Source organism: Hippoglossus stenolepis, chromosome 18 (assembly GCF_022539355.2).
Source record: "Hippoglossus stenolepis isolate QCI-W04-F060 chromosome 18, HSTE1.2, whole genome shotgun sequence".
NCBI classification, from domain to species: Eukaryota; Metazoa; Chordata; class Actinopteri; order Pleuronectiformes; family Pleuronectidae; genus Hippoglossus; species Hippoglossus stenolepis.
Window position 1 is genome coordinate 17798849 of NC_061500.1, and position 22080 is coordinate 17820928.

The window sequence follows — 22080 nt, forward strand, 5'->3', positions numbered from 1 at the left end:
TGGAAGCAAAATAATTTGCAGTGCTGTGATGTGAGGGTCCTGAGGAATTTTCTGAGCCCCAAGGTGTGTCCTAACAGGTGTTGTTGGGGCTTTTCCTGTCCTCTCTGGCCTCTTTCTCTTTATTGGCAGCGGGGTTGTGGAGCCGATTGTTTGGCCGTTGCCCTGGATACGTCTCTTGTTTTCTGAATGGCGGCATGTCAAGGCAGGCAGAAAATGATCACTCAGTCCAAAGCGTTCCTCTCTGCAGAATATACGTGTGTGTGTATAAAACCTCGCCTCTCAGTCCTGGAGAAGAGGCAGCTCTCTGTTCAAGTAAGAGCCTGGAGTCATACTTGACACCGAGTTAATTTAACACACAGGGCACACAGAAGTCATGCCCAGAAGCCTCCAAGGAGAAGATGAAACAATCAAAACGGTGTGTGTATGCAGTGTACTTTATATAAAGGGGATTGACAACTCAACAACTACAATAGCTTTAAAATTGCTTAGTATTTATTTCAAGTTTTTTCAGAAATTCAGACATGTCAGTTCAGGTCATTTTTGAGATCATAGTTTGTGAGCAGAAATCCAATATTATATAACCACTTACAGCCACCATTGTTCTTTGATAATGCAGTCAGGTTTGGGCCTGATAATTGGAGAGCAAATCTTAACCAGAAAGTTGCATTATACAGGATTTCCACTGTCATAAAAAGCCTAAAATTCAACATTATGAATTCAATTCAATATCATGAATGTTAGGCCTTAAAGTCTTAGATATGTAAGATATATTATGTTCTAAGTAGGTCTTAATTATTTTACCATTCATTTAATGTGTCATTTTTTTTTAAAGAGAATTGATCACAGTACACTTGGTTGTGGGAATGAGTAAGGATACCTTCTGTCTCTGTCTGTAGTTCGTGTGATAATGTGGCATTTCGATGGTTATAGTCTAATCAGCTGCTTCACCTTACCTTCAATTATGGGGAAGTGTAAGTAATTTTGGGACTCAGATATTATCAAAATATTATTATATATTTCGTACTTGACATGGGTGTATAATGTTAAAAAGCCTTGAATTTACCTTGTTGAAACCCTGACAATGGGAAGTGTAGGATCCAGCATTTTTTAAGCTTGTACCATGTTAGGAGCTGAAAGTCAGGACATCTCTGCCTCTGCTGATTATTCTTTTATAATATGACTCACGCCAAATGAATGAAGGTGCAATATACAACTTTTCTCTTAAAGAAATTAGTGTGTACACCCTTTGTTGATGCTGACAAACACGTCTAACTGGTGTTCTCCCAACTGGCTAAGATGTGTAGTATCCTACAGAACAAATTGTTCTTTATAGAGACACATTAAGTCCTTAAAAAGTTTAAGAGATGATGATGACGACATACTCCAAAGAGAGTTGAAGTGCCTCAGCATAACGTTACAGACTCACTGAGCTCCCACCTACAGCAGTATTTACACATTAAAAATAGAAGAGAAAGTGGCCATATGTAGTTAATATGGATGCCAATATTCTGTCTTGAATCAAGGTGTAACAAGTAAAGAAAAAAACCCTGCCAGGCTTCACCTCTTTATCCATGTGATACTGTGAATGACAGTTTGAAGTCTTTGAATTACTATGTTTTTCAGCCCACCTCAGGTTTGTCACATCTGCCTCACATTACCATACTGTATGTAAAAATATGTCTCAGAAAAGAGGAGGTTTGTTGTCATTGCTTCTAGACAGAGCTGAGCAGGAGACTTCCTCACACAGGCCAAGTCTGACCCTGCCAACCACTTTTGCTCTTGGCAGCTCAAGTCTGGATTCAGCTGCAACCTTTTTTTTTTTTCTTCAGGAAAGGAGAGGACTAACAACTGCATGTCTGACTGATTCCTCATGTGTATCTTCAGGAGCAGCGGGGAAGCTAACGAGCAGGAGACATGACATCAAGTCAGCCACAGCTGCTAATATTTGTAAAGGCACTTAGAGTTAAAATGTCACTCAGTTTGATGCCTCCATGCTTGGCCACAGACAACGTCAGATAACATGGGTGTTGGAAAGCTACAAACACGAGAAAGAAAGTTCCAGATAAAAAGAGAGAGATGGATATAAGTGAATGTCAGTCCAGAGGAGCAGATGTAAGAAACAAAGGCAGCCATTGTTTGGTCTGGAGACGCCTCACATGTTTCTAGGCCAGGGGCCCAGACTGTGCAGCTTACCTGTGCTTTGTGGCTCCGTAAGAGAATGGGACAAAAACAGAGCTGTCAGGCAGTACAAAAATATTATCATTTCCTAACATAACAGATCTGCGCTGCAACTGGCAGTAGGCTCAATCATGTGAAAGGGAACAATAATCAGCATCGCTGGCCTCACTTCAGACTTGCATTTAGCCTTGAATGTGCTGGGCTTCGAGCCAAGAGATGCTACCTTGAATCAAGGAAGCGAAGATGTGCTTTGGCCTCCCCCTGTCATCTAGTTAAAGGTTTTATAAGGGTTTGTAAAGGTTATGGCGCCTGTAATACTTAATGTAGTGCCACTTTGGGAAAGGTATAAAGTTTTTCATTACTGCTGTCACTAACAGCACTTGACGGTTGTGTATTTCAAGTATCACGAGACATTTATGAAGTTAACTGCACACAATTAACTGCAATAACATCCCGAGGCTTCCAAAGGGTTGTGCTCTGCTTTATATTCAGTGTGTGCATGTGCTTTTGTACAAAGTCACTGGGACTAAAGAATCTGATGATCTGATCCGACCTGAAGACTTGATGTGAAACTCAAACAAGACTTTCAACTGTGTTTAGACCTAGGCAGCAATAATTCATGACTAATAAAATGAATTGAGTTGCAGTTCTTTTTGTGTAGAGTGCACAGATTGGGACGGAAAACAAAGGAGCTTGATGTTGGACTTGACTCAGGACTTCACAGCCCAGATTTTGTACTTTCTTCTGACCTCAAAACCTCTGTAACGATTCCAAATGTTTTGTTTGCGAGAAATGTCTAAATAGAGTTGCACTTAGTAGAGCACATACCTCCTCCAAGTCACAGTCATAAAGCTGCACCAAATTCCACACACTCATAGATATCAGTTCCCTTAATTACTATGAGATATTCCCTGGGAAAATGGTGAGAATGTTGTGAAACACCCTATCTCACAATGTTAAAAATAATTCCTGGATCCACTCCCTGATCCAGATCCACACCGAAATTAAACGGGTTCATCCCTGACCCATACCACATCCTTTGACCAAGTTTTGTGGAAATCCGTGTAGGTTTTAATCTAATCTTGCTTGTAAACAATCCAAGAAACCAACAAACAGACTGAGGTGAAACATAACTTCGTCTGGGGAGTTAATACATTTTAAACAAGTTCGAAAATTATTTTAAACATTGGAAAAGCATGAAATAAGGTCACGAGAGTAATTATATACAGTATATTACCACCACTGAGTGGCAACATTTTAATAGGTTAGAAATGTCTTCCGCTGTCAGTCATTTCCCTTGTTCTGAGTGAGCAGCGCTACATGGACGATTACTTGTCCCTAAACAAGAAACACATTGACATTTTTCTGACTTGAGTGTGCTCAACCTCAACATCCCTTCTAGCGCTTTCCAGGAGCCTGGAGGAGGTAACAATTATTTTGTTAAGGCTCCATCAAATTCATTAACATGCGTTTTAATGTACATTCTTCATTCTGACACTTACATGCCCACATAATTGGCCATGAGCATTAAATGTAGAGAATCTAAATGTTTCAGAACAATTCATGTTTTTTTTTGGAGATCAGAAACAATCAGGGTATTGTGTGTGTTTTTTTAATCATGTATATGCATCTTTTACAGCAGGAGCCTGTTACAGGTGTAAGTCTTTATAACAGTAACAATGTAGATGTTGACCTTAAACCTGACTTCTCTGCTCACAGTGACGATTTACGTAAAGAGTCACGACAGTTGAAGAGGGATCTTCAAGCCATCAAGCAAAGGAAAGAGGAAAGTTTAAAACCGCCAGTCGAGGAAGTCAAGGATGGTATGTGAGCACGATTATTCCCCTGTTTTTACTAACTGATGTGTTTTACTGTTCCCCATTATACTGTGAATTTATCTGTGGTTTGATAATGCACTCGTATACACTTCTCCTAACACAACTAGATGTTTTTAGGATTTTCTTTGACTGCTATAAGTGTGAACCAAGTCTCTAAGAAGGTGGTCTGTGCTACATTCCCTGCTAATGGACACTAAGACAGGCAACCCCTTGATTTTGTCAATTAGTTGCAGACGTCTATTTTTCCCCCCCAAGCGTCTGCATTTTTGTGTTACAGCTCGCAGAAAATTGCGTGGGTGAAGAAATAGTTGAGTGTCCGCTGTAGTTGCACTTTAAACTGTTTGTGTGTTTGTGAGTTTACAGCCTTGGTAAGTGTCATTCCATAAAAATCTGCCCCCCACCACTATCACCCCCCACAACACTGCAGTATGTCATGATGTCGTCAATCTTTGGATTTTTGCTGTTGCTGAAACACATTTTTTAAAATGACAAAAACCACTTAGGCACAGAGGTGTGTGTGTGTGTGTGTGTGTGTGTGTGTGTGTGTGTGTGTGTGTGTGTGTGTGTGTGTGTGTGTGTGTGTGTGTGTGTGTGTGTGTGTGTGTGTGTGTGTGTGTGTGTGTGTGTGTGTGTGTGTGTGTGTGTGTGTGTAAAAGTGTGTAAGTGTAAGAGAGTGTTGTTGTGCAACAAACACAATAGTTTTCATGAGCGGAGTTCTGCAGGGACCAGCCAAACTATGGGATTACTACCAGCCAATATTTACTGGAGACCATGACGGGATTTTGTTGCTCAAACATTGTTTTTGTCTCCGTGAACACTGATGGTTTGATGTTTTTCAACACAGACACTGAGTCCGCTCATGGCTCGCTGCTGAATGGCTCAAGATTTTGGTGCTGCTTTTAGGTGAAAGAGCACAAAACAAAATCCTGAGATTAGCTAAGATTCTGTTGGTGTCTCTGACTCGACATGTTGCCCATAGTTATATCTGCACAGATTTAAAAGTTTCTACAAACAACTCAACCGATCGAGTTATAAACTCAAGTGTTGAGGTCGTAGCAGCACCACATAGTTACACCAAGTGGCAAATAGCCTAAGCCCCTCCATTATCTTACAAGGTATTTAGCCTCTGCCAGGGACCTTTGTTTTGGGCTTCAGTGGTAGCTTAGCCACAGGCAGGAGTTTCTTTTTAAGAGTTCCTCATTACATTTCGGTGTTGGAAGCGAAACTTAATTCCATTAGATGTAATTCTTAGATGTCATGGGCCAATGGCCACTGCAGGGGAGACGGATGTCTACTCAGTTGCCATAAATCTCGGATCCCAGCTCAGCCGCAGAAGAACACTGTGGTGAGGGCTCGTTTTATCTCGTCCCTCTGGTGAAGCTGCACAGACACATTAAGGATCACATTGACACTGACGTCCCTAAAAGCTTTACTCATTCTCCTGCTTCCGCTCTGACCGCTTTGTGAAGGTCAACCACTGATCATTTCACTCACATTCCTCTCCATCTGGTCAGTGTAGGTTTGAATTAAAAAGGTTAATTTTCATATTTCCATTTAGATATCAATGATTTACTTTCTAAAATGTCAGAAGATAGAATAGGATGACAATTTCTACTTTAGCCCGAGAGTTATTGAATTTTGTGACAGCAACAACCCAAACTAAAGGTTTTCAGCACTTGAGAAGCTGAAACTAGAGAGTGTGGGGATTTGTTCCTGGGAAAAATTATTTAATCAATTACCAAATTGTTGCCAACTGGTTTTCTTTCCAACCTTTTTTCTAGGTGAAAGAGAAAACTATAGTAGCATCTTAGATTTTCAAAAACATTTTTCTTAACATACTTTATTCTTATAACATACCATATTCCAGTCATTACACCAATCTGCTTCAAATGGTGTAAAACTTACACTGCTTAAAAGTTACAACCACAAACTCAGAATGAGATACTGAACCACTGTTACAGAAGCAAAAATGTGGTAGAAAGGTATTTTTTTGTCTAATCAGTTTTTTTGGTATAAACAATAGGGGATAAGGACTGAAGTTGCACCTCTTCTGTGGAAAACAGTGTAGCTCCACAAGTCTAAACCAGTACTGTGTCAACAGCTGTTGCTGTGATATGTGGATCCTAAAATGCTTTGGACAGATAGAATCAGGAGAGTTACAGCTTTCAAACAATGTATAATTTGTCAAGGTTGTGTGAAGACCGAGTCCGACCCAGACCAAAACACGCTGAAAGAAAGGCTACCGAGGACAAAGGTTCCCACGGTTGGGACAGTGCATTTAAAAAGGTTACATAAAGTTTATAACATAAGTATACAGTATATAAAGCATACATGTATAGTGAAAGATTGCAAGGTCTTTAGCCCATGGAGAAGCGTGTGATTTATTCCACATAAAAATCTTCTTACTTATTCTGTTTTATGTCATTCTATTACACAGGTCCATTTTATTTCACACGGGTTGCCCATCACTCAGGCTAAAGCACCACTGAAGCTAATGTGTGATCTTTTTCTCAGCTGTCTGAGGCCTTGATGCTGCTTTGTGCTTTCTTCACCTGTAACCACACCCAGCAGTGATGTCACAGGGTTCTGGGGTACACCTGTACATCACTGCAGCAAAGTGAGAGGTCAGGATTTTCAAAGAGTACTAGGATTCCCTTGTTATTGTGTTTTAATCCAGTTTATAGCTTAAACAATTAGTTGATTAAAGACCAAGGTCAAAGTCTGAGCCTGTGGGTCCCCCTTCAGACAGAACTTGAAAAGGTTGCCCCCCCACCCCACATCAGTTTTCTTGCCTAGTTTCTCATGCCTTAATTAAATGGTGATGATCTTTTTTGATCTCAACAATTGAGCAGAGGCAGCCTAATATTGCTGTTTGACATAACTTCAGACTGCACCTAAGACATAAAAGAAATATTTTTCTATTGCTTGTTTTAGTTTCTGACTCTGGGAAAGTAGGAAAAATTGTCAAATTCCCCAAAAGTACAATTTAAAAACTACAACTAAAATCTCCAAACTGTCTATTTAACTATATCACACACATTAATGCTATTGTACACAATCTCCTTCTGATAACTAATGTAATACCTAATGTAATAGTAGGCAGCACTCTGCAGTTTCCCACTTTGAAAACCTCTGAATTGGAGTAATTGTTCAAGCAAAAATGCAGAAGCCTTCTCTCGTCCCTGCTCCTTCAATCTGAGGATGAACGTCGAAATGTCAACTTGTGCTATGGAAACCATTGATTGGCAAATTAATTGGTAGTTGTGTTCTCAGCCTGTGGGTACATAAAATAAACATAGAAGAGAAAGTATAGAATCATGATTTTTCTCTGCAATGGTACAATCTTTCTATAGTTGCAATATTATATAATATTACATGTTATATGGTCGACATTCCTGCTTGAGGGCAGTCCATGTCCAATCCCCATCCTTGGATGCAGCCCTCCCCCCTCTCCATATGGCTGGTATGTGCATAACAGTCCTCTTGATTTTGGAGTGCAAGGCAAAGAGTCTCTTCAGAGTTTACCACTGGCTAGAGTACACATTTCATTTCTTTTTTCTTATAACCTTTTTGAATTCTTTTTTCAACCGTCATCACTTCACTTTTCATCACATAAATTACAGCATGTTCTAGTAGTCTGGGTTTCTCTTTCTTGGCATGGCCGCCGGGTACCACAGCCAAAAATAAGAGGGCCATTCTGAAACCACTGTCCATTCTATACCCAACCTAAATTATGTGGCGACAGTCTTTATCCCATTTAGATATTATACAGGTTCTGCTCTGAATGTTTTATTCCACTGGTGCCAGTCATGTTGTTGATCTAGAAGAAATGTTGCGGCAGAGTGGTATTTGAAATGCCAATTACCCCGTGATTAGGTTTAGCTTGTTATTTTGCAATTTCAATATAGCACTTGACAGTTTTTGACAAGTATAGCTATTTCTAATCGGCCACCTCTGAAATATGTCCATAAACGGTCTCCTTTGTTGCATAATTGAAGATGATTTAGTTGGTGTTGACGTGAAAGCACTACCTGACAACGTTTTTTTTATGTTTTTTTGATTGATGATCGCGGTACCGTGCTGCTTTGACTTTTCTGTAAAAGCCGTTGGTTGTTTAAGAGAGAAGGCGACCCTTTTATCCTACGCGAGAGGCTTTGGTCGTGCACAATAGCCGTGGGTTGCTACGACATCAGCAGCTTGATTTGTAGCTCTCTTGAACCCAGGTGACAGGAGAGGGGAGGAATGTAGTTAGAAAGGCCATCAAACCCAAAGATAGTAGTTAGTGACAACAGCTGGAGAGGGTGATGTGTGTTCGCCATGTAGGACCTCAGGGCATCATCAGTCAGCATCCAGCATGTCACAGGCTGCAGCGGAGCAACAGAGTGGGAGAGGGACGGAGGGAGATCACTTGTTGGTCTCATAAATCCCTGGAAAAAGATTTGCCCCACGAGCGGCAGAGCAGACTTCTGTGAGGACACCGAGGGAAGTGGGGAAAGTGTGGAACTCAGATTTCCAGGGCTGCGACTGCTAAGTATTTGGAGTATTCGCAGCCAAAAAGCCCAGAGAAATAAGAGTAATTACATGGTTTTCTGAAATGATAAACACCCCGTGGAACTGAGGCTCTTTGTTTTTTCAGTTACGTTTCTCCTGAGGTGAACTTACTTTTTCCTAAAATACTACTATTTCTACTCAGAAAGCCGTGAGACTTCTGGTAAATAACTTATTACATAAGTAGAATTTCTCCAACCATGGAAAGGGCCATATATATCAATAAACTTCACATTTTATATTGGCCTTTTTTTTGTATTGATGAAAAAAAAAATGTGTATATATATATATAAGGTGTTACAGAGGTAGCTTAAGAGGAGCCTTTTTTCCCACTTTGCTTTACTTTGGACAGATCCCCTTATTTACAATGTTTAGGCTAAGCTAACTGTCTCCTGGCTGTAGCTTTATATTTAGCACACAAATGTGAGAGCTTTATCTATCATCTCATCTAAAGCTCCAAAACAAATCAAATAAACAGGTTTCCCAAGATCTTGACCTCATCCTTTAATATCCTAGTGTCTGTACTTTTCTGAGCAGCCTAGTGAAAATAGACTTACAGTCTAGAGTCTAATGGTATTACTGATTTAAGTTCATATACTGTATTTGTCTCTAATAGGATTTGTTTAGTCTCTGGTTGGCGAGGCAGACTGTGTAAGCTGAGGTTAGTTTAGGTTTTTCCCTCCAAAAGATTTTCTGTGTCTTATGCTTTGTTTTGTGTTGTATTTCGTAATTAGTAGATATTGTAAATCACTGCACTTTTCACAGCCAGGCTTGTGATAAGGGGTTAGGGCAATAATCATACATTGACTGCTCTTACTAAATAACAGTGTTTTCTCTGTTGCATCATTTATTTTGTGCAGCTGAATGTGTCAGAGAATCCAGTCAAGGGGTGGCCTAGTTTGGCCCGAGAGGTGACGCTGTCCCGGGGGTGTGTGTGTGTGACATCACATTTTGTTGTGGAAAGAAAGGGCTCCAGCAGACTATGCTCACCGTCTGCCACTCTGTGACTTCACTGCCCGAGTGTCTAAGCTGGGAGATTTACAGACGCACATTAACAGCATGAGACACCAATGTCAGCATGCTGATTGTCTCTCTGCTCAGCCATGATGAGACTTTTTCAGCCACTGCACAGGACGACAGTGCTGTGGGAAATGATTCCTAGCGCTGCCTCCAGTCCTGTGACTTTACTGACTCTGTGTGCACCACAGAGAACCACACAGATCAAAGCAACAAAATAGTTTTAGATTGATTGTTTGGCTGAAGCGCTAATCTGTTACCGACTCGTTGTTGGAGCCCTACTTCCTACATCATAATTCTCAAACAAAAATCTTTTTTAAAGACATTCCTTGCACAATTGTGAAAATACCAATCCCCTTCTAATTTTTTCTCAAAGTAGCGTAGTGACTTTCGCTGAATCTTTTCTCAAACCAAGCGAACGAAGTGCACATATGCTCATGCGTCCTGTCTCGGTTGAGGATTAAAGGGGCCTTACATTGCCCCCTTCCTTACCCCCGATCTGTTGCATAAGGTTTATGTATAAGGTAGCAGCAGTAATGTAGGTCATCTCTGAGTAAGATAAAGTGAGAGGTTGGGGCATTAGTCCACTACATCTTACTAGGTTACTAGGTTGGGGCATTAGTCCACTACATCTTACTAGGTTACTAGGTTGGGGCATTAGTCCACTACATCTTTGCGAATGTTGGCAGCAGTATGGGTCCATGCAGAGCATCTCAATCGGAGATCAAGAGGACTTCCCTGTGTTGCCTCATCTTTTCACCTTTCTTATTATCATGTTTTGTCACTTTCACAGCTTGACAAGCTTCACTTCCTTCTGTCTTTTCTCTCTGATCATGTTTTGCCCATTTTTAGCAGCTCATCAGTCAAGAGTTGCACAACATGTGAGGCAGGGGTATTTCTATTTCCAAGAAGTTGTCAACATATTGCATCGGATAATCATCCTGATTCAGTATGTCTTTTTCTAACTATAGATATTATAGTTTCCAGGTCATTTAGGTTTAGGAAGGCTGCATTTCTGTGAGCACAAGATTTCCCCTTTTTAAAAAATTGCACATCTAAAAAATATATGGTCAGTAAACTATGGCTGAACTCCCTGCTCCTCGGAAACCATAAATGTGATGAATGACATTATTGGCTTTTTAAATAGTTTTTCTTGAAAACACTGTGTGTATTTATGTATATATATTCCAAATTGTTTGTTAATCAAAAAGTAGATTATTTAGGCAGGACTGTTTGTTGTGGTTTGTCAGAAGGCAACCCCGATTACAAGCTCCCAGATTCTCTGACACAAAGAATCAGCCTGACAATATTCTTGAATGTGAAAAGTCAACAGTATGTGTAAACATAAATTATAAGGACTTGCAGTTCTGATGAGTTTAGATGAGTTTATCATAACCAGCCGCGATGTTTCCCCTGTCCTGTCCAGCGGACACAAAGCCAAGCAGTGAGGCGGTGGCTGAGTACCTGGAGGGAAGAAAGAAGTACGATGATCTCAGGAAACAAAAACCGAAGAAGAGCTCAAACAGAGAGGCAGAGGTAAAAATAACTGAACTTGAAATCATTTCAACAGACTGATCTGGGATCCTGCTATAGTTGATTTTGCACTGCGAGTTCGAACAGTGTCTGTTGTTTTTGCCCTGCAGACACTGGCCCTGCTCAATCGCTTCAAGACCAAGCTGTCGTCGGCCATCACCGAAGCTCCAGCGGACGTAGACGTGGAGGAGCTGGCAGAAGATGATGACAAAGGATGGTCAGTGAGCCTGATATCGTCTTTTTTCCTTTATTTCATCTATCACTCTTGAGTATGTTGGAACGTATTTGCCTGTTGACAAAGAAAGTGAGACGTGCACAACCCCGACCACAAATTTAAGGCCAGATCTTTCCTGGATGTCTGTCACAGAGAGTGATTAATACAGGAAGTCTGTGAATCTTGGTCACAGTTTTATAAAAAGAGATGAATCTACGGGATAGATGCGAGATGTTGTATGTCATGTGTTTGCCAACAGGTTATCAGATGTTTTAGTATCCGTCTTAAAAATCTTCTATTGGTAGAGCCGTGTTTGGACCTGTTTCTGATCGTCACTCTGAGGAGGCAACACTGTATCATTTCTGCTCTAAACATTTTCTGATGATTGCTAATGTTTTGCGTAACCAGGGCTTGTCGGGCTTTGTAGCTTAAGAAACAAGAAAAAACTAAGCAGAAACTGGTGTCAAAATGGTCACAAAAAAAGAGCCGCAATGTCAATTCATCTTTCAGTCAAATAATCATCTAATCATCAACTCCAATTGTCCAAAATGATTATTATTTGTTTGCTGTATTTCTTAAGTCCTTCAGCTTTACGTGAGTGCAAAACTAAATCACTGCATTAACCTGTTTGAGGTCAGCTGGCATTACTTAAGTACAAATTTACTGCCACAGCCCCAGACCTCCACAGCCCAGCCGAGTCAAAGGAGGAGGTCATGACTCTGAATTGAGATTATTTATTGTACAACAGCTGTGTTTGACATCAGATTTTGATGCTTACTAACGGGTCAGATTTATAGGCACCGTTGTCTGACACTACTTTCCTTTTCAAAGTTGAACACTTCTTACTTGTAATTATTGTAATTTCAGTGCAGGCACATTTTTGGGAGTAGTTTTATGATAAACATGCAGCAAAGAAATGCAGAAACCCCCTGGAGCAAAATACTGCATCACCAAAGAGAGCCGAATAAGATCGCTGTCGTGTAAGCAGCCTCGCTCAACTTTAAATCACTATTCACCGTAGCAAATATTGGTAGCAGAGTCCCGGGTGCTCCTGCAGAGTTCAAGAAGCAGTTTGGCAAACGCATTGTTTTATAGAGGATGAACGTCAAGCGCGACGAGTTGGCACAAAAAAAGCCTTTTTCATCAGCCTCTGCTGGTTTACAGTGTTATTCTATTGATGCACTGGATTGTAAGAGGTTGTGAAAGAAACCCTTTATTTTAATAGTCAGACCACCATAAATGAGACAGTAAACTGGTCACAAAACCTCCTTCTCTGCTGGGACCGATGAACCTGACCTTTTGTCAGATCGGGAGCTCGCACCAGGTTCGGATAAATGTGTGTGAAAGTTCAAGGTGTGTGTGTGTGTGTGTGTGTGTGTGTGTGTGTGTGTGTGTGTGTGTGTGTGTGTGTGTGTGTGTGTGTGTGTGTGTGTGTGTGTGTGTGTGTGTGTGTGTGTGTGTGTGTGTGTGTCAAGGTGGGATTTCACCCCGCAGCCACCAGATTGGCCATCAGGAAATCGGCCCTGACGCTGTGTTTTCCTCTCATATTCTGTTTTTCACCAAAGATCTCAAAGTCTAACTACACGGAGTGAGGGTTTGAAATGAATACCATGTGTTTGAATTTGAGCAAAGTGTCTGTGTGTGAGAGATGTAGAATAACAAAATCTGTAGTTGCTATTAGTCTCGAGAAGCCCCCTTGAAGTCTGTGTGTGGGGGCCCTAATGAATTTGAGAGAAGCCTTGGCTGACGTTTGGTGCCTCCCCTGGTCGTAGTCGCCTCAGTGTGCCCCCCACCACAACCACCACCAGCAGGTATGGTGAGAAGGGAGGGAGGGACAGGGGCAGTAGCATAGCTGTCCTAGAAAAACACCAGTGGGAAGTCTGTGCCACTTTAGGAGCACTGTGAGCAGAATGTGGGTTACAACAGATCAGACATTGGAAGTCAAGTCTGGGCCAGAGGAGGTAAACTATTCCATCTGTGTCTGTGTCTACAAATTTTGCAGCCCCCTCCACCTCCTCCCCTCGGTCTGGGCCATAACACACACACAACCTCATAGGGTTCACAGTCTCAATGCAAAGAGGCCGCCGCGGCTCTCACTATCCCTCCTGCAATCCTTAATCTCCATCACCTACTTGAGTGAAAAAGCCAGAAAAATAAACAGAGGAGCTTCTGTTGCCTTGCATCATGGCAGCACAGAGTGGTTTTGATAAGGCCTAAATCCTGGGTTTCCACATCACGTCTCCGAGCTGTATGGGGCTCAGAGGCTGTGCGGCCGGCGGACTGTCATCACTGAGACTGCTAGACAAATTATCAGAGGCGGCCCGCTCACGCAGCAGGAGTCCACAGGGTCTGCCAGAGTCTAGCCATGACATTCTAGATGAGCTGTCACAACTCCTGCCGATTTCAAATGAACACAGGAGAGAGTGCAGAGAGCGCACGCACACAAACATACTCAAAGTGTGCACTCAGCCAGAGACGGGAGCAGACATACCACATGCTGCACACAGTCGACGAGGCATCAAACCCGAAAGATCTTAAAATACACAATAGAGAAAATACAGTTTCTTGACTTAGGAGAGCCAGTTTCAAATGCATAGTCTAAGTTCTGCACACTCAGACAAATACAGCACAAGGTTGTGTCTTTTTTTCTGTCGCAGATAAGAAAGATGATTAACTTTAAAGAGAATTTTCAAAGGTTGCGACATGTAACAGTATGAGTAAACCCACTGGGACTCATGTACAGTACTTAAGTAAAGTTAGGAGGCTTTCAAAAATACTAGTTGTTATTAGTCAGTTAACTTCATATGAAGTGATGTGAACAGAAAAACCTTTATTAAATTAGTATGTGTTGCAACTGCCCCCTTTAATACAGGACCAGTTCTCCTCCTCAATAATCCCAGACTGACTTCAAGATGTAGAGATCTGGGCTCTTTGTGTAGCTGCTTTGCACTGTACTCCAGATTATCTCCTGAAGTTCTCTAGAAGGGCTGTATATGAGAACGCAAATGTCTGAGTGAGAGCCTCCGGATATTCTCTGAAATGTTATATACGTAGAGCTTTTGGTGATAAGGGGTGGTGTCGACGTGCTGTAAGCAAAAACACGCTGCTCCACCCCTCACCTGAACGCTCCGGAGATTTCTGTGTCGTGAACATGACTGAGTGGAAAATCACCTTCTGAGTTGTTCATGAGTGAAAGTCAAACTCGGGAGAGAGTCCGTTGTTTGCAGAGTTTATGTCTGAAAACAATTTCTGACTAAGGCCTTGACTTAACGAGGCCTCAACGATACGAAAGTTGTTGTTTCATCTAAACTGGGTTGAAAAACTTTAAGCAAGACTCCTTGTTCTTCTTGTCTCTGAAAATAGTTCTTTATTACTTAATGACCCATCAATGGTCTGTCAATGACATCCTCAAGGGTCACTCTTCCCTCCAGAAGTCAGTATTCCACTAACTGACGAAGAGGAGAACAGATAAACAATTTAAGGGGTCCCGTGTATGAGTCACGTTGGGGACCCTTTTTCTCTCCCCATTTCCTCTTCCAGTATCTTTCGAACAAGGCCCCAAAAATACTTGGAAGAACAACTTGACGCTGTATTCAAACAAGGTTAATTGTTGGGTTTACGCTAGAAAAGAACAAGTATGACATGTTTTCCGACCACATGGGGAATCAGATGTGTTTATGTGGGGTTAACGGCACACATTTTCAGACAGTCTTTGCCCTGACGACCTTCATAATGTTGCACTCGATTGTAGAAAGTGTAGAAAAATGACAGTAGTAGTTATGTCACGAACATAAAAGGAAAGCCAGAGAGAGAACTTCAGACCCTGGCTCCTCTCTCAACTCCGCACAGTGGGCCAATCGCTGTGGTCATGTGGTTATGAATATTGGATTGTCAGTTTCATGAAGTTACAAAAATGGTCGTAAACCAGTGCATTAGACTAACTGACATTTTGGCAAGATGATGGTGCTAAACGAAAAAAAGTCAGGACATCACCAAAGCGATTACAATTCGCCCTGGCAGGGACTTGAATGTCTGAACCAGATTCTACGGTGACCCGTCAAATACAGATGTTTTATTCTCAACATGTTAAATGCCAACCTGAAGGTGGATTAAGAAGAAGAGCAAAATTAAAATGTTGACCCAATGATGGCGCTAGATGAAAGGTCAGGAATCAACAAAGTCATTAGGCATAATCCTCTGGGCAACATTAACTGTACAAATATTTATGGAATGACGTCCAGTGGTTGTTTAGGTATTTTGGTCTGGACCAAAGCAGCGTACGGAGCGACTGACTCTGCCATGCTGCTTTCATGGCCAAATATTTTCCCCGTCCACAACAATATCCATCACCTTTCACTCGTATCCAATAGTTGATCTTAGACCTGATCGTGGGAGATGTAATCTGTGACGTGGCTGTAAAAAAGGATTCCTAACAATTGATCAGTCACTCCTGCTTTGTTGTTTAGATTTACTGTGAGCATTCATGGAGCAGCTGAAGAGATCCTGTCAGTGGGAGAAACTGTGTTTTATCTGTGAAGTGTCTGACAGTGATATCTCCTGTGAGGAATGTCCTGATTCTTTAATCTCTCTTCGGGGGAACAGAAACTGACTTGGGAAATGAAAGACACATGACCGTCTGTTCTCTTGGGACTCGGGCTTTCACTCAACATTTTTTAACTGCTAAGATGTCTCAAGAGTCTGAGCCTAATACTGTGTTTCCCACTTTTGGTAAGAGGACCCATTCAGCTCCACTTTGCTGCAACTTGAACACCGCTATTAATAAGTCAGTCAATCAAAATCATGTTTTAACCATTTGGTCTGGCTACCCCAGTGTCTTTGAAATCCTACAAGGCTAAAAGTAGTTTTAGTGTACTGATTTATTTCATCATCATAGCCTTTTAGAAGTCATTAAAAGCTGCGCGTATTAATACTTCTTACTATAGATTTTACGACCATATGTTAAAGTTAAAGGGGTCGTAGTGATGAACATAACCTGCCTCTGCAGTTCCTCAGACCTCTACAGAGGGCTTAGCCTCCTTTAGCTCCTTGTTTAGGTTTTCTGGTGGAGTCTCATCAGTCTTATCAGCTTTGTTGTCAGCAGGCAGGAAAAGCTCTGATAAACACTGTACTCCACATTCTCAGCACTAAACTAAACAGCACCAAGTATTCAGGCCAGGCATAAAAAAAATGACAATATGAAGATTAATTTCTTTTATTTCGCATTTCAAGATTTGAGTACAAATGTTGAGAATAACATTTCAAGATTAAATTCAGATTGTTTTATGAATATATCAAACTGCTAACGTTAGGGAATCTGACTGGCTGTACAAAATGCCTTGTGTAGATAAATTGGTGAAATTGTTCATCAGAATTGGTTTTGGTAACAAAGGAAGTCTTTCTGTTTCTGTTTTGGCCCATACAAATGTTGGAAGAGGTGGTCGCATTAATAAAAACTGAAATAGCTGCTAATGAACAAATGCAAATATATCAATGATTAACTTAGTGGTTAATGAACCCAGAGGAGTTGACTCTATTTTCAATATTTTGACTTTATTCACAACATTTAAAATGTATTCTCAAAAAGAAACCTTGCCCTGATTTCATTTTATTTTATTCTCAACCTTTAACTTTGTGGCCAAAATGAAAAAAAGTCTTCCTCATCTCATTTGTTGTCCTTATGCCTGGCCCCAATACTCATCCGTACTAAACAGCAGATGTGGCAAATGTTGTGATTAACCAGATCCGCAAAAGAACCCCTTGTTTCCCTCAGGAGTTGGTGGAGACCAAACCCAGAGCTGAAAGGAGGGTGAATATTGTACCTGTAACCATCAGATAGACACAAGCATTAAAATTAATTATGTGTTTGTTCACGTCTGTTGGATGTGTTTTCATCTCTTTTGAGTTTCGGATTAAATTATTATTTTACTGTTAATTTTTCTTTCTGTTCTTCCCCTTTTGGTTTCCATCTGCAGCTTCCACATTTTCATCTTCTTTGTCATGAACATGATAATGATAATCATTATTTGCTTCTGAAAATATATTACCAGCGATCAGAATTTTATAAATGGTTCCTCAAATCCAAGGTTTTCCCATTTGTCGAGAGTAATGATGAGGAAATCAAAGTGCTCGAAGCAAAAACAAGGGACTAGGCTCTAGGTAAAAGGTACCGAGCAGTGATTTAGTGGATCCTGTCCCGCAGTTCTTTGAACTCTCCCCCACCCCCCCCCCCTTCTCTTCGTCTGATTTAGGATGGCCCATGTTTTGCAGTTTGATGAGCAATCCAGAAAAGTCAAGGATGCCGCCATCCAGGACGAGGACACTTTTGAGATCCACGACCCACGCAACCCGGTCAATAAACGAAGGAGAGAGGAGAGCAAGAGGATCTTGAAGGAGAAGAAGGCCAAATGGTGAGGTCACGAGGTCGGAGGTCAGGTCCTGCCCAAGCTGCTCATACAGCACTCTGCTTGTCCGCTTGTCCACCACTTCAAACCTGGCTTTTGTTGAACAGTCTCCTGGCTCCAACATCTGGATTGAGGATACTGACCTGAGCGCATACCATCCCTGTAATCTGTGATGGAAAGGCTTCTTCACCCGGAACAGCTGCACACAGACAAACGCTCAGTTACTCAACAGGATTAAGACTGTAGTCGCAGTAATGATTAAGGTCGCGACCTGATTTTGTCTAATGTTGTTTACGCCATTCTCCTTCTGTCTATGTCGTCTAAAGCTTAAATGTGAACGTTAGACTTTGTTAGAAAAATAAACAACATTTGTAAGCACCATGTAATGATCTGACTCTATTCAATTAAAATTTTCCCACTTTAGTCTTTATTGCCTTTGTGCATATAATTAAATCAAACATACACAAAAATGGAAAAGAACAAACCTTAACAAAAAGAAGTACGGTGACATTTTAGAGCCAAAAAGATAAAAGAAGCACCTCATTTTACTTTAGAACATTAGATCAACCCCATCACACCAGAGTTATAACCAGCATCCATTGGGTTCCAGTTCCTCCTGATGCACTAAAACTACCCAACCAGTGTCTTGTGTTAGTCTGAATATTAACCACACATTGTTGACAATTGACCCAGAAATGTAGCCCAATAAAATTATTAAATGAACCTCAAATTTTCCTAAAGATAAAAAAAATAATCTTTCTTCTATAGGGAGCTCATCAGTTAGGTGAAGTCAAAGTGTAAAATCTAAAATCCAATGACTCCGAAATAAAATGGCAGAAAGTAAATGCAGAGCACTATAGGCAGTTCTTTGGGAGGGATTTCATTTCAGACACAGACACGGTTTCATATGCTGAGATTCTTAATCTCTTACATTGATCTTTCCTATTGCGTTAAACACGTCTTGTCTCATACCGCGAGAAGCAGAGAGTTGCTGTGAGGTTTCAGGGTTTCAGTTTTTCTCAAGGTGAACCAGCAGCACCACTTTTGTTCCCTGTGAATTACATTTTGAAACAAAAACGGTACAAAAGTCTATTTAGAGATAAGTGGGTGTTTGTGCAACTACTTTGTGTTAATAAGTGAGCTTTAGAGATAATGGTAACAGGCCAACCTGTTACCAGGCTTTAGGCTGAGTTGAACTAACCAGCTGCTGTATTTATATTCAACAAAGTTATGAGAGGTATCAATCTATCCAGCTAACTCTGCCTAAGATGCAAATAGGCACTTTTTCCTCCGTCACATTGAGATCAGATACAAACATGTTTACAGAAATGTTCTGTGAACTCAAGCACTATATCCATTCTCTGATATAGTTGAAAGGAATCTTTTTTACTGCACAGTAACTGAATAGAGAACAACCCCTAATAAATAACATTATTTTGATTCACAAAATCCAAATCATTATCTGGATCCACACCAAATTTCACCTGTTCATTGATATTAGCACTCTGCACATGCCTGATTGTTCTTCATAAAGATGTCTGGATTATTTCTTGAGAAATTCACAAAAAAGGAAGTGAAAAATAAAATCCTGGATCCCTAATCTGTACAGTAGTTTTTGTGTAATCCTACTGTCTAACAAAAAATGAAAAAATGACCTCCTTGGCAGAGGAATCTATTCCTTTCACTCTCGTCGTCACTGAAATCATCGTGGCCTTCATTTCCTGCTGAAACACCAAAATATGACACATAACTGATATTCCAATCAAATATTCATCATGCATGGAACAAATAGGAAATAGTGGCTGCACTGTTGTTTCCCCAAACAAGCTATTTCATAGAATATTCTTTAATAAATGCCAGTTTAGTATCGAGTCTCTTGTGGCCCAGGCACCGTCTGACAATACTTTCAGTCTGCATTGGACTTCTCATGGTTTAAGGGAGCAAATAGGCATTTGTTTTTTCCAAATAAAAAACGTCAAACCATTCCTTTAATTCACCAGAGATCCCCGCATCACTCGCCTGCTTGTTTTTGTCGACAGTATCTGCCACACTGTCGTCCTCATGTCACCACTGGAGCAGTCAGAGCTTAGAACTATTCAAACCAAAGACTCCACCTGCCTGTGGTGGTTTCTGGGGGTAAATGATCTGCCACTGCCATGTGTGAGACCAGGAGCTGTGTTTGGCCCGCACACTATTTTTTTACTGCACTTCTGGGATTATGCTTACATTTTCATTTGGAACAGGAAGGAGAGTTAATTTTACATTATGAGCCCGGCCTGGCTCGAGCTGCTGCAAATCTAAAACAGGTGATCGAACTGACTCGGTGCTGCTGGGTACAGGTCAGGGTGAATTGTGCCACCCACTGATGCATAACTGACAGAAGTACTGAAATGAAAAGGATGGGTTCACATTTCTTTACTTAATCTGCATCAAAATAATCCTCTCATGCCTGTTTGTGCTTGTCGCAGACTTTGGTCTGTTAAAGAACTTCACAAAACTCAAACAGTCTCTAAAACACCACCTGCATGTGTCTTTTTAAAAGCTGACCTGAAGAATGCATCTATATATTTACTATTCATATTTGTCCATAACTTACACAATTTGCCTGAATTTATAATCTTCCTCAAGAAAACGTATGTTAGTCTGATCAACTTCAACTTAACTTAAAAAAATAAAGACCTTATAATGCAGACAGATGACTGGATATCATTACAATATTATTGCATGTGTTAAACACAATTTCACTGTATAATATGGATTCATCTAATGATTAGTTTCTTTCATTAATTGACAAATTACTGTATTGTATATTGGGAAAATAATTACAAATGGCAAAATATATATATGTATAATCTTTTACATGAGAAGTGATGTAAACAATTATCAAAGTAGTCAATTTGATGAATCAACTACACAATTCAGCTCAAATATAATATCTAGTTATTTAGTTTGATGCATAGAAAATCTCTATATGTTACATATAATCTCCTTGCGTGTTTAAAGTGTAAAATTTGAATTTGTGAAGAAACCTGTTGTCAGATAGGTTGTGTTTACCCTTGAAATGTGATGTATTAGTACCTCACAGTTATATTTTAGTACAGTACTTGAGTAAATGTACTGAGTTATATTCTACCACTGCACTTTCATTGCAGTTGTTGCAATAAAGAATAATTACAGCAAACAAAGTGTCATGTCACTAAATCTAAATCCTTTAATCTTCAAATATTCATTTTCATGAAGATGTACAGAATTGCTTTGTCCACTCTGGGACCAGGGTGGTGTAATTCTCCTCCAGCACCAGCAGGAGATCGTTATAACGTTCCCCGGTGTCACTGTGCCCGGCTCGGAGCAGGAAATACCACTGTGTGCCGCTGGTCACGTGTCTGCCAGGGATGAGATGGGATGGTAATAGCATTATCATGCTATTCTTCAACCACCGGCTCCCTCTGCCCTTGTGGCTAAGAGCTAAATATAGACAGCTAATCCTCCCCATCTCATGGAAATTCAACTAACACCTCTTTTGTGACATGGATCATTTTCTCCTCTTGTCTTTCCTCTTGTGAAACCAGAAGTGACGCTACAGCACACGCTTTCAGCTTTTACCTCTTCCTTTTCACACTTCAGGTTTAAATGGTCCCTGGATTTATGTAAGTCATGTGTTGAAATAGGTGTGTGTAAGCACATGCCTGACCCCTGAACTGCGGCCAGGGCCATGAGTCCTCCCTCCACAGCTAATTCCCCCGGGTGTGATGGGCGGAGTGTGCAGAAGAGCAGCGCTCGGTAACCTAGCGTGCGTTCATTGGCAGGATATTGATGAGTTCGTGGGATCAAAGAGAAGATGGTTTGGACAGTCACGGCAGATTTTCATGGTTAATGGCGGGTCATTCACACGTCCAAGGACAGAGCAAAGAGTACATTTGGCTCTGCTGCAGGTGTTCTCAAAGCCCAACAGCTTTTTTCTCTGCTTCGGTTTGAAAGAGGAGGTCTGATTCCATCTTTAAACAACACGAGTACAGAGAAATAGTTATTCTTGAAAATACTGACCATCGTCTCTCTCGGCTGTTTTAATGTAAGTGATGGGAGGACGATTAGGACTGTTTGAATCTGGTTGATCATTAGTCACTTTTACAATTTCAGAAAATAAGCTGTGGCCAGCATTAACACAGACCAAACAAACAGCCCATTCCAAACAGGCAGGTTTCAAATGACCACTGCACTAGTTTAATAAATGACACAATTACTCCTGATGCATTATGTCAGTTTTTTTTCTTTTTTCTAATCATTGCTTTTTTGTGAAATATCGGAGATTTCTTTCCACTTTTGGCCTCATCGGTGAAATGAAACCCTCTGA

General features: G+C 40.8%; 1 protein-coding gene across 1 annotated transcript in view; it reads left to right on the forward strand.

Annotated features, from left to right (window-relative positions):
- The window catches only part of cwc27 (CWC27 spliceosome associated cyclophilin), a 33818-nt gene extending 15666 nt beyond the window's left edge, over positions 1-18152 (forward strand). The window contains exons 11-14 of the mRNA XM_035141809.2: positions 3898-4001; positions 11008-11117; positions 11225-11331; positions 17577-18152. Of these exons, the coding sequence (XP_034997700.1) occupies positions 3898-4001; positions 11008-11117; positions 11225-11331; positions 17577-17739 (484 nt within the window). The 3' untranslated portion in view covers positions 17740-18152. The remainder of the gene's footprint in view (positions 1-3897; positions 4002-11007; positions 11118-11224; positions 11332-17576) is intronic.
- The last annotated feature ends 3928 nt before the right edge of the window (positions 18153-22080 follow it).